The 12,251-nt window shown below is 42.1% G+C and overlaps 3 protein-coding genes across 5 annotated transcripts; 2 read left to right on the forward strand and 1 right to left on the reverse strand.

Annotated features, from left to right (window-relative positions):
- On the forward strand, positions 1-1,424 carry atp5mf (ATP synthase membrane subunit f). The gene is made up of 4 exons (XM_041229860.1): positions 1-56; positions 695-802; positions 906-1,022; positions 1,280-1,424. Exons 1-4 carry the CDS (start codon positions 41-43, stop codon positions 1,306-1,308), a joined length of 270 nt encoding a protein of 89 aa, XP_041085794.1. The 5' UTR covers positions 1-40; the 3' UTR covers positions 1,309-1,424.
- Positions 1,425-1,907: 483 nt separating this feature from the next.
- Positions 1,908-6,687, reverse strand: LOC121300892 (cleavage and polyadenylation specificity factor subunit 4-like). The gene is made up of 8 exons (XM_041229859.1): positions 6,570-6,687; positions 6,054-6,104; positions 5,410-5,562; positions 4,612-4,707; positions 4,250-4,343; positions 4,033-4,123; positions 3,717-3,890; positions 1,908-3,546 (listed from the first exon to the last, which is right to left on the reverse strand). The coding sequence occupies exons 1-8, from the start codon at positions 6,670-6,672 to the stop codon at positions 3,478-3,480; spliced, it is 831 nt and encodes a 276-aa protein (XP_041085793.1). The 5' UTR covers positions 6,673-6,687; the 3' UTR covers positions 1,908-3,477.
- A 457-nt stretch (positions 6,688-7,144) lies between these two features.
- ptcd1 (pentatricopeptide repeat domain 1) lies at positions 7,145-12,245 on the forward strand. 3 transcript variants are annotated; one of them, XM_041229856.1, is made up of 9 exons: positions 7,145-7,291; positions 7,955-8,558; positions 8,876-9,016; positions 9,341-9,559; positions 9,852-9,953; positions 10,093-10,830; positions 11,026-11,142; positions 11,473-11,655; positions 12,006-12,245. In XM_041229856.1, exons 2-9 carry the CDS (start codon positions 7,983-7,985, stop codon positions 12,186-12,188), a joined length of 2,259 nt encoding a protein of 752 aa, XP_041085790.1. In that variant the 5' UTR covers positions 7,145-7,291; positions 7,955-7,982; the 3' UTR covers positions 12,189-12,245. The 3 variants fall into 3 exon arrangements, with proteins under 3 accessions (XP_041085790.1, XP_041085791.1, XP_041085792.1); XM_041229857.1 differs by having other exon boundaries at positions 7,955-8,486; XM_041229858.1 differs by lacking the exon at positions 9,852-9,953.
- Positions 12,246-12,251: the final 6 nt, after the last annotated feature.

The following is a 12,251-nucleotide window of genomic DNA, read 5'->3' on the forward strand; positions in this document are numbered from 1 at the left end:
CCAGGAGCCTCTTCAGCGTCAATCACACACTGCAGGCAAGATGGCTGATGCACCAGGTGATGGGGTTTGTGCTGAAAATCATTTGTTATTTTGGTAGAAAAGCAAGGTTGTTTTTTTGCGGTCCATAATAATGGCGTGGGTTTTGTTTTAAGAAGCAGATACGAGCACAGGTCTTTATTTTTAAAAACAGGCGTGGAGGCTGATTGGGACCCATCGCTCTTCAGCAGTCAAGTCAAGGTCTTTACAGTCATTCGAGATTACAGAGAGACTCGGGAAACGAAGTCAAGATTTAAAATCTGCAATTGTAGATGCATGTTATTTTATAATCGTAGGACCCCTTCCTAATTTATATGTGTAGCTGCAGCTATCTGTAGTAAGCAGTAGCCTAATTTGCATTGCATTTTGAACGCAGTAATTTGTAATCCACCGGTTTATTAGTTAGCTCCGTTATAGTGGTAATCTGCACAGTGTATTCCTATCGCAAAGAGAAAACGTACTTCTCACTCGCCAGAGTATGTATTCAAGAAAACCCGTGTGGACTGAAACGCAGGTCTTAACATTGTCAATTTCGAACAGGGTTTAATAACGGCTTTTTAAAAAAAAAAAAAAGTTGTAATGCTGAAACGGTGAGTTTTGTCTTTCAACAGAACACGAAAGGATTCCCACAGCTGCTAACCTCATTTGTTCCTTGCAGTGCCCATTTCACAGAGGAGGCTCATGGACGTGAAGCTGGGAGAGCTCCCGAACTGGGCAGCTAGTCGGGACTTCACTCCCAATGGAATCCTGTCTGCTGTACGCAGAGGTAATGCACTGGGTTATTGTAGCCTTGTTCATCTGTGTATTTATTTAACCCTATACCTGGCAAAATTCCTTGTTCTTGTTTGTTTTTATTTTTGCAACTGCAGGGCATGACAGATTCTACAACAAGTACATCAATGTGAAGAAGGGGGGCATTGGTGGCGTTGCCATGCTGCTCACAGGTTATGTGGTCTTGAGCTACATCTGGGAGTATGACCATATTAGTAAGCTGTCCTTTCTTATAACTCTGTTATACATAATGTGACATTCATATAAATAAGGGTTCTTACCATCTGCGCTAAATTAAAAATATATTTTACACTAAGTAGATAGTATACAAGCAAACCACCTCATATCCACTGTATATTGTCAGATCAAAAATGCACATTGATACCTTCCAACTGTCTTATCTACTACAAATATAGAACTGTGCAAATTGTTTAATTTCAAGTTATTGACTTTTTTTTTTGTCCATTTAAAGAACATGACCGCTGGAGGAAGTACCACTAAAGCACTGGATTTCAACTAGGCTACAGCAGTGTGAATGCCTTACCTTGTTAGTGTTCTGTATTGCCATGGTGTACGAGGAATAACGTGTGACCAAGAAATTAAAGTATATCATTGAACATGCTGTGTGTGTGTTTACAAAACTGAAGTGCATTAATAAGCAATATGATGCATATTGTGTCTACTGTATGAGAAACATAAGCCACTGAATGATTATGTTTATAAAATAGAAAAGAGGCACCACCATGTGCTTTTGAAGTTCAATATTTTCTGATTTAAAATACATCTGAGAGGTAGTTATAGAATGAAGACACCATGATCCTTAAATGCATCACTAAAAACCGCACCAATGGATTGGAATTGTAGATCTATATTCTGATTATGGAAGCACTGGCATAAGCTAGCACTGCTGAAAAAATTACTTGTAGATGTTATAAAACTGAAATCTTAGGGTACTGCTTTAACACACAAATGTTTTGCTATTATGAGTGGCATTAAAGTAATAATTGTAAATTGCCATTACAGTAAAATGCATTTATCAATTACATTTTTTTTTATCACATAAGGCACAACGACCACCATGGGTGGCAGGTTATTTTAACAATGAAAATGAATTCAGAACTAATTTTGGAACAATATTTTTTAATTAAAAAACATGAAAAGAACAAGCATTTCATCAATCCATGAAAACGTTTGGCTTTGCCAGTAACTCTTTGTCTGAATGGCCCTCCTTTCTCGCCTCTCGCAAAGGAACCTGAGACTTGGTCAACATGTAAACCTCTCAGGTACACCATTTACAGAGCTCATGGAATGTATTACTCTTTATATCACATGAAGCACGTTGTCCAAGCTGCTGTATTTGCTCACAGGGAAACCCAGTCTCCAGGCAACCTTACAGTCAAAAGGACCAAGTGCTTTAACATTAGAGCTCATACATTACAAGACCCGTTCCTTAAGACTGACCTAATCAGCCTAGGTTTAGTGTGACTGAACAAACCTACAACTGGAAATCAGAAACAAAGGGGCTATTGTATTAAACTGAATAAAAATGAAGAGATCTGGCATTGGAGAAAATGGAGCAATCTGATGCCAATTAAAAAAACTGTTAATATAGAAAAGTAGGTAGTGACATGTATTATATTACATGATACCTTTTTCAGTAGTATCCGTTGATTATAATCAATGAGAATATAAAAAAAGGTAGATGTCTTGAGATTGTTACTAAAATGCACCTGCATTCACACACCTTGTTTATGACCCCAAGCTGAGACAAGAACCAATGGCTGAGCACCAAGGGAGTGCAAAGCACATCACTCGAGGATCCTGGCTGTGAATACATTTGCCCACTAGGCAGCATTGTGTGCAAAGTTAAAATCCCAGTCAAAAACTACAGTTACTGCATTTCACCACTGGTGGCCCTGGGCGCTATACCAAAATAGATGAAGAAAACTACTAAAAATAATATTTACATGGAGCAGATGGCAGCCATAGGATTCTGTTTTTCTGCAAGTACTTTCTGGGCTGTGGGTTAGCTTTACTTTAACACACACTGTAAACTTACCAGGACAGAAAAGAACACGTTTTGAAAATAATTGAAGTAAAAAGGCACAAAAAAAGTTGTTTTTTTTTGGCTGACGTATTGCATGTGATTCTAGGTTGGATGCCCCAGGGGTTGCAACAATGTAAGCACCTAATAAAATACCAAGCAAAGCTTTTTAAAACATCCCAGCAAACAGTAAGATACTGCCTTCCTGTCACCTGAAAGAATGCTTTCACACTACATGCATGCAATGTGCTAAATGCATGACATGGAACTGAATCAGGCTGGCGTACTCCTGTCAGCATTCTCTTAACCACCATTAACAGACGTCTGACTAACTCTGCATCAACCACCACCATTACAAACTAAAAAGCAGTCCTGACAGTACAGTACTGTTCTCTGACTGCAGGCAGCTGGTATTTTTCAAAGGGGGCAACTTGTAAGAGACAAAACGGTTTGACTCTGAACTAATCACAGGGACTGACGCAAGAAACTAAAAAGAGTTCACTGCCTTTTTAAAATAAAAAGGGGTCCCCTGAAGAGAGGACCGATGTAGAAACTGTTTCCGGGCAGCATGTTGTGCTCCAGTGACTGTTTCCAGAGTTCAGGTTCCCCAGGCCAGCGAGGGGCAATTACTGCCCACTCAGGAACGCCAGGTGCCCTTTGGTACATCGGTTTGCATAGTGCCCCTTCTCACCGCACTGCACAGGGATGAAAAAATACTGTTAGTACGAATCCAGGGGAAAAGAAACCAAAAATGTATCATGGATGTGTAGACAAATAGTTATTTATAGTACAGTACTTTGAAACGCTACACTGAGCCAGTGCACCACAATGGGGCACACAAGACCTGTGTGTAGACTGTAATTACCTTGTAACAGGTGACCTGCTCCAGAGGCCTGGGCCCTCTGCTTCCTGTGCTGTTGCCATGGTATTGCATGGCTCCAAACCCCTGCAGCATCCTCTGCTGGTTGGAGGTGGTGTTGGTACTTGTGAGCTGAATCAGGGAGGACGATGACCTCTGAATCACTGGAGTAACATTTTGCTGTTGAAACAAAAAAAAAAGTATCTGTGAATACAGACTCAAGGAGATTCGCACGTAATTACTCAACTTTAGTCCTGCTTCACTCCCAAATGCTTGAAAACCAGGATCGCACCAGGTAATTCCTCGAGAAAGTTCTACTTACATTCAGAAGGTTCCGTGATTTCTGCTGCATGGGCGGTTGCTGAGGTAACGGCGGTTGTTCCGTAGTTCCCATTGGCAACTCAAAGCGAGGACTAGACAGAAGAGAAGGAGTACATTTACTCACTGTTATCGTTTTTGCTGATGATAAATCTGCTTAGCTTTAGCTAGTTAACTGGAATTTCTCTTCAGTTTTGCTGCACGTTACAAAACGTACTTACTGCACGTGTTTACAGGCGGTCCCTTCAGGACAGAACCCGACCAGGTAATTGACGCAGATATATCTTCGAGAGTGCCTGTGTCTGCATAGGGGACCTGAGGGGAATCCAATCACAGCAACACCACGATCAGAGCACAGCCTTCTACAAGCAGGACCTCAATCAGCTGCTCCTCAAGGCAGTATATCAATACCGCAGTGGAACTTGATGCTCAAACTGAGATATTTTGTGTATATGAAAAATGCCCTACGTTTTGGAAGTATATATTATAGTATTTTTATATACAATATATTACAACATTTGTTTCATAATTATGGACGATACTAGGATTTTAAACAAACACTGGATAGTAACTGGACTCGTACCATGTTTACAGAATCCTCGGTCGTACCACGGGCAGTCTTTGATTTTTGACTCGGGGTCAATGTGCAAGAACGGGCACTCCTTATTACTGCACTCTCCTGTGAAAACCAGAACACAATGAAGGGCTTTCACATCCAGCTGAGTGATGCACTGCACGGCTCTGAGACACTACATGGACCAGAATCATCCCTGGCCAGGGGCATTACGCCATCAACTATGAAAGAGCTGCCATGACCAGAAACTGGGGAGGTGGTTAGTACAAATGCAGTAACATGCAGGTCATGCCAGGGATGGAAATAAGACTCCTACTGATAATAATAATATTAATAATAATAATAATAATTATTATTATTATTATTAGCAGAAGCCCTTATCCACGGCCCTTATCCTTATCCATTACACAATATCTCATTACAGACAAGAGCAGTTATAAAGTACAGTAACATCAATAGAAAATAAGATCAAATTCAAAATGAGAAAAATAAAGAATACAGTAAATAATTACAATTAAGAGCGACTTCGACCAGCAGAGCAGTTTCACCCATGCCAGGTTTTATTACAAGCTTGATCTGGGCCAGTTTAAAGGTAACCAGCTTTGGAGTGTCTTGTTAAACTCCTAGTAAAACTAGTAACAGATCAAACTGCTATGCAATGGGATTTCCTTCTCTGCACGTATAGAAACCCTATCAAACCCAATTGTGGTTGCAAGCACAAATCTGCAGTACTTCTTCCTCTGTAACTAAACTATGCAGGGGGGATATTGCTGGCTAAGAGTGCTGAACCCTTTGAGGCAGACTTACCAAACTTGGAGTAGAAGTAACACTCTGGCATCTTGGTCATGTCATACTCGTGCAGAAACTCGCACTGGTCCCCTTTCTTACACAGCCCCCTCAGCCAGTGCTTACACACCACCGTCTTCTCTCCACTGATGTGGCGGAATGGACACATGCCTCCTTCAAACAACCGGGACAAGAGGGTTAGGGTTAGCAGAAAAACCAAATCACAGCAGCACAGCTGATCCTCGTTTATACAGAGTACAACCTACAACCGCTAGTTACAAAAAAAAAATACTCTTCAATGTATAATAAATGGACATATTAACAGCAACAGCTCTAATTATCTGACAAACGTTTCAACCAATATTAGTCAAAATACTTGACAAAAGAATATTACTACTTTCTATCACTATTGATACAGAGCCTATGACTGGGAGTTTTCTAATAGAATTTAATGAAAATAGCAAATGCATGCACACAGTAAATACAATCGTACATCTAACAATTCAACTGTTCAATAAAACAGATCACTGTTGACTGGTTACAGTGGTCTATATTGTGCTGCTGGACCACACAGCATAATGACAGATCAAAACATATTTTGCTGACACTTTCCCTGTATTATAAAGTCCTTTTTTGAGGACATGATACGCAAAGGTAAAAGGTACCTTTTATACATGCAGCTTTCAGGAAGAATTCACACACAGCAGCCCCAGATTCTGAAGAAACAAATAACAAATTAGACTTGCAGGGGGGGAGACAACAAGCACTATAACAAATATTATATAGGATATATCAAATATAAGAGTATTTTTAAAAAATGATTTGATACGTGTTTAATATAAATTCGTCAAAGTTTTTCAACACAAAATATGTTAACAATTGCGTTCCTATTGCTACAGTACGTGTGGTACCAAAACTGGACCTCGAGTTACCGCTTGTTCGTTCAAACTAAACACCCGCTCGTCATTTTAAGCAATTGGCGATTTTTGAAACCGTAGTGCAAACTTTGTTTTAATAGGATTTACGTGGGCGCATCCACACCTACTGCACAAGCTTACTAGATATGCTTGAGTGTTGCGCTGTGTCGGAGCTGGCACTGCTCTCGCTGGAATACCCTCGTTACAGTATTCCTGCAGCTCTTTGCTATGAGCAGCTTTCAAGCTGTTGTTTTATTAACTCACTGTCCATGCCAGGAAACGGCAGAGGCTGTGCTCCCAGCTGCTGCTCCACAGCGATCTCCAGATCGAATTTAATATGATCAACAGCAGCAAGCAGGTCCTGCATCTTCGCGCTATGCCACAGGGCGCACAACTTGGAAAGAAAATTTAAAAATGAAATAAAACCGTTAAAAAAAAAAAAAAAAAAAAATTTAAAAATTTAAAAAAAAAACAGCAAACAAATCTCTCTGCTTTCTACCCCGGTACAGATCTCGACACTGCAGTTCAAGCGCCTCAACTCTAAACCTTCACCCCTGGAGAAGACTAATCAATCCCCGCATCACCGCACTTAAAGACACAGGCTACAGATTTAAAGGGAACTGATCGGCGTTGAAATGAATCTTACAGCAGTGCACACAGTGTGTCTGTTTATAATATTCATTTTTTTTAAGTACCTTCTAACTGAAATTATAAAAGGTGGATTGAATCGGGGTAAAAAAAAAATAACAAACACGGTATCATTTGTACAAAGTGATCTAATTATGATCGAGCGCTCGTCTTTCCATTACTAACCCTGACGGGGCAGCGCTGCGCAGAGGGCACCGGAGAGAGAGCACACGTGTGGGATTGGTGCTGTACCGCAGTTATGGTATAAACACCCTGTGCAGAATCAGTGACATAGATTAGACACGATTCGAGATACTTGGGATATGAGTTTGACTGTTCTGTGGCAGCCGTTATGAAAGGTGAGTGGAACTGTCGCTTATTTGTATTATCATACGACCTGATCGAACTACATGTAAAGATGTGTGACTAATATATATATATATATAAAGGTGAGCAATGTATAGTAATGCTTTAATGGACCGTGGTTCTGTGGACCGGTCTCAACGTGTTCGCACCGGTAACGTCCATTCTCTACTTAGCATTTTATGTGTTTGATCGTTTTTACATAAATCTGACTTGTGACCTTGGTGCCCAAAATTGATGCTGTGGTGAGTGTGAGCGATGCTTCATTTTTACCCTGAACGAAAGTTATTTGTATGTGTCAGGAGTAGTTAAAATTCATCCGTGTATGTGGCTGTGAATTTGTTAAATACATCTGGCGATGGCGACTCGGCTTATGCTTTCATTGAATTTGTAACGTTGTTTTATTGTATAGTTTAAAAGTGATAGAAAGTTGTATAGTGTAGTTCTTATGCCTGGAGATTTAAATCCGTAGGTTTGATGATATATCTAAGAGAGAATAAAGCTGTATTAGCAGAAAGTAATAGTAAAGACGGTAGGGCAGTCTATAGTCATCAGGAGAGGTTTTTTAATGAATTTATTTATTAATACTTCATTTTATTCCAGTATAGCAATGTCAAGTCACATTTTTAAAATAAGTATTTTTATTTTATTTAAACCAGGTGTTGAAGCACACTTTAAAACCCCAGAATGTTCAGGATATCAACTCTTCGGCGTCTCACAAGGCATTACAGTCTGGGACAATGTTATTCCTTACAGTACCAGAGCCCGTCCCTGACCTGGAAGAGTTCAGCTTGCAGTGATGTTGGAATTATTGCTCCTTGCCTAAGAGCACTGCGACTGGGGCCACTGCTGCCTTCACAATGTGGGACTCTCAGTGTGTCATTGACTCTGCAGCATCCCTACTGCACTGCATCAAGGGATAGCAGATCACGACCAGCACAGAGCCCCTTGGACGCCAAGTCCAACCGGGAACAGGAACAAGATCATGAGGGGTTAGAGGATTTTGGAACTCTTGCCAAATCCTATTCATCCCGAAAGTTTTTCCGAAAAACATCTCCAGAGCTGCAGAGCTTGCAGTTCAGAGACCCTGAAGATGAGGAAGAAGAGCCCGAGGTGAAGCCCAGAGCAGTGCAGAAGAACACAGCCTACTGGTACTTCCTGCAGTGCAAGAAGCTGATTAAAGGGGACAAGGTAAAGTCAATCAGCTGCCGCTCTAGAAACTACTCCCTGGACTACACATCACAAGAAAAGCTTCATTCTAAGGTTCAATCCCTTTAAGGACATTACCATTGCCACCAGTTGATATTGATGTTAATGTACGGTTATGTACATCAGACATTAAAAGAAGCTGCAGTTACAATGTTTGGCCAGGGGGTGGCACTGTGGGCTATGCAACAATGCCATCAAAAGGCAAGGTAAATAAAACAAATCTAGGGGAAACAATCTATTTCAAGAGACACAGTACTGTAGGTATTAGTTTTCATTAGTGTTTTGCCGCATGTTGTCATTTATGACACAGCCTATAATACATGAATGTTTTTGAGGGTGTTGACGGCCTCCTATTTCTTTCTTCACCCCAGCTTGCGGAGGCCCTGGAAATGTTTCAGTCTCAGATGCTGAAGGTGGAGCGTCTGCAGCCGGAGGAGTTCAATTACACAGTGCTGATCGGGGGCTGTGGCCGGGTGGGATACATCAAGAAGGCTTTCAAACTTTACAATAACGTGAGCAAATTCCATCGCACACTGATATCCAAGTCCAAATAAATGCATTTTGTATAGGAGGCCTGGCAAGTACTTTCAATATAATGCAGTGTATTAAAACAGGATATATTAACTAACATGAAAACATCTGGTGTGCTCTGTCCATATTTATGGATGGTTGGGGTACTAGAAGACTTTCAATTGCAAGCTTTACCACCATAGTAGACCTCTGCCAGTGATTATTACAGCTTCAGCATCTGTTTTGCTGTACAATAATATCGTATTCTTCTTTTTCCATGGCCTAGTGCGCTATTATAAACACCCTTCTTATTGCCCTCTGTGCAGATGAAGAAGCGTGGCCTGGTTCCCACCGATGCCACCTACACGGCCCTGTTCAATGCCTGCGCAGAATGCCCCTGGAAGGACAGCGGGCTGGAGCACGCTCTGAGGCTGCAGCAGGAGCTGAAGGCCAAGAACATCCAGCTGAATCTAATCACGTACCACGCCCTGCTCAAAACCTACGCGCTGTGCTCCGATCTCAGGGCCTGCTTCCATGTGCTTAAGGTTAGATGGGATGGGTTTTGTTGTTTTTGTATGTTCCTAGTTGTTTAACTAAGTTGTCTTGCCTGTACTACAAAAATATTCTGCTGTGTATTCTCCGAGACCTGTATACCAAACATCCATGTTTGAAAAATTTCTGAGCACAGTTTCCCTTAAGTACTTTAGATGACATCACTGGTCTGCTGTTTTGAGTGGCGTTTACGGTGTTGAATAAGGCAACCTAAAATAAAAGTCTTTGAAAGGATTAGTTAATGAGTCTTCTGCGTAATAAGCCACATGTTCTTGTATGCTTCAGGAAATGGTGGAGAAGGGTCATGTGATCACACAGGAGACCTTTAACTTTCTTCTGATTGGCTGTATAAAGGATAAGGAGCATGGGTTCAGGTTCTCCTTGCAGGTAAGTTAAGCACCTCAGCATGGGAGGGAATTTAAAACAAGACCAATAAACCCCTGTACACTGTGCTGGAAGTATTGGGACATAAGGCGGCCCCATTACATGTAAGGGTTGGTTTAGAGCTTTCTTTCTTTTTTAACAGATATGGCGTCAGATGTTGAAGCTCGGACGAGAGCCTGATGCACACAGCTACAACCTGCTGCTCCGCGCTGCTCGGGATTGTGGGATAGGTGACTCCTCGCTGGCCTCCCGTTTGCTGCTGCAGAGCGAAGAGGAGGTTACCCCCAAAGTCACGAGGGCAGGTCAGAAGGTCAGAGGTCGAAAGGAGAGGACGAGCGGGGAAACTATCGACGTTGAAGCTCTGGAGCAGCAGATCTTTGTGGATGCTCCTGCACAGCCTGGAGTAACTGAATTGAAGAAGGAAACTTTGGGCGAGACTTTGAAGTCCATGGCGTTAAACAGTAAAGCTGAGAGAAATCTGAAGGAGCAAGAAGTGTCTTCGGACCTGGTGCCTGTGAGCCACATTGTACCAGTGGAATCCGGTTCAAACCTAGTAGCTGGTGTTGGTATAAAACCTCCAAACCTTCTTGATCTCCACATTAATAACCCCCATGTGGTTTCCTTGGGTTCAGTGGTCACGCCCTCCGACAGGCTTGGCTTGATTGGGAACATGGACGGATTCCTAGCCAAGATGCAGGAGAGCGGTGTGGCCCCTGACATTAAAACTCTGACTCTATTGGCAGAAGTAGTTGAACCCAAAAGCCAGTCGGAATCCAGCCTGTTGTCTGTGCTTGAGGAGCACAAGATAAAACCTGATATCTCCTTCTTTAACACGCTGGTCAGAAAACGAAGCAAACTGGGTGACCTTGAAGGAGCTAAGGTAGGTGTAAGGTAGATAGGTAAGGAGCTAAGGTAGGTGTTCCCTGAAAAAAACGGACACAGGCTGGAAATGGGCCAAAATGAACTAATCAGATATGCGTCACACTCATTTAACTGTCACTGAAGTGAAAGTTTGAGAAATACAGTTTGCTGTGTCTTCTAATGGTAATCACAGTTTTGCCTCCTTTTGCTTTAGGCCCTGTTGCCCATTCTGGTTGACAGAGGACTGGCACCCAACCTGCCCACATTCTGCAACCTGGCAATAGCCTGCAGGAGAAAGAAGGATGGGCTGCAGCTTCTCTCTGACATGAAGGTAGGGAAGAACCCACAGTCCTGGGCAGCCATCAGTAACATGTAATAAACCATCAAGGTATATTATAATTGAACCACGTCTTCTTACTTGCTTTTGGATAGTTGCTAATATTCTGTTTTGTAAATATAATTCTACTTGGTAAACCTTACACAAAATACAGAAGAATATATATCTGTGACAACTTCTAGAATGGTCAAGTACCCAAACTGTAAGGTTGATGGGTCCTGTTCACTGATTTCTTCCAAGAAGTTCTTTCATTCACTGTGTTGAAGACATTTCTTTATGTACATTTCCCTTTCTCCATCTCACATTGTCGTCTCCAAAATGAAGATGTCAGGAGTGACCCCCAATGCCCACGTGTACGGCGCCCTGATTAACAGTGCCACGAAACGGCTGGACTACGTGTACCTCACTGAGATCCTGAGGGACATGCAGAGCAGCCAGGTCCCCCCCAACGAGGTTATCATCCGGCAGCTGGAGTTCGCTGCTCAGTACCCAGCCAAATTCGACAGGGTAGGTGCCACAGATTTGGGAGGAGAAAATCCTAAAGTCAGTCTCGGGCACTCGCTATTTCAAACTTGGCACAAGACTACAGCTGAGGGAAAACTGAGCCACTTTGTGGCTTGAACTTGCTTTGAGGAGACTAGGTTTCGGGCCACTTCATGGCACACCAGGGGAGACTTTAGATACAGCAAAGTTCTGTCAAACTAGGTCTCTCGGTCTCCTGGAACCAGGTTTCAAGTTACTGAAAAGTGGATTTGTGTTCCCTCAGCTTAAGAGCATTGAACACATTTGTTTGTTCTTGTATGCATTTTTTACAGCACTCTGCACTTATATAATAACTTTCATTGTACCATTTTCAGTACAAGTCAAAAAACACCTACCTGGAGAAGATTGATGGTTTCCGTGGTTACTACCATAGCTGGTTGAAGTCCATGGCTGCTGAGGAGTCTCTGCACCCCTGGGACAAATACAGAGTCCCATTGAAACCTGAGGAAGAAGTGGGTGGGGAGGAGGAATGGGCAGCAAGCAAAGAGACGTGTTGAGGATCACTTCAAAACCTTGTACTGCTGGAGAATACCAATGTGTGCAAGACAAGCTGCCAGAAA

The sequence above is a fragment of the Polyodon spathula genome, chromosome 26 (assembly GCF_017654505.1).
Source record: "Polyodon spathula isolate WHYD16114869_AA chromosome 26, ASM1765450v1, whole genome shotgun sequence".
Lineage (NCBI taxonomy): Eukaryota > Metazoa > Chordata > Actinopteri > Acipenseriformes > Polyodontidae > Polyodon > Polyodon spathula.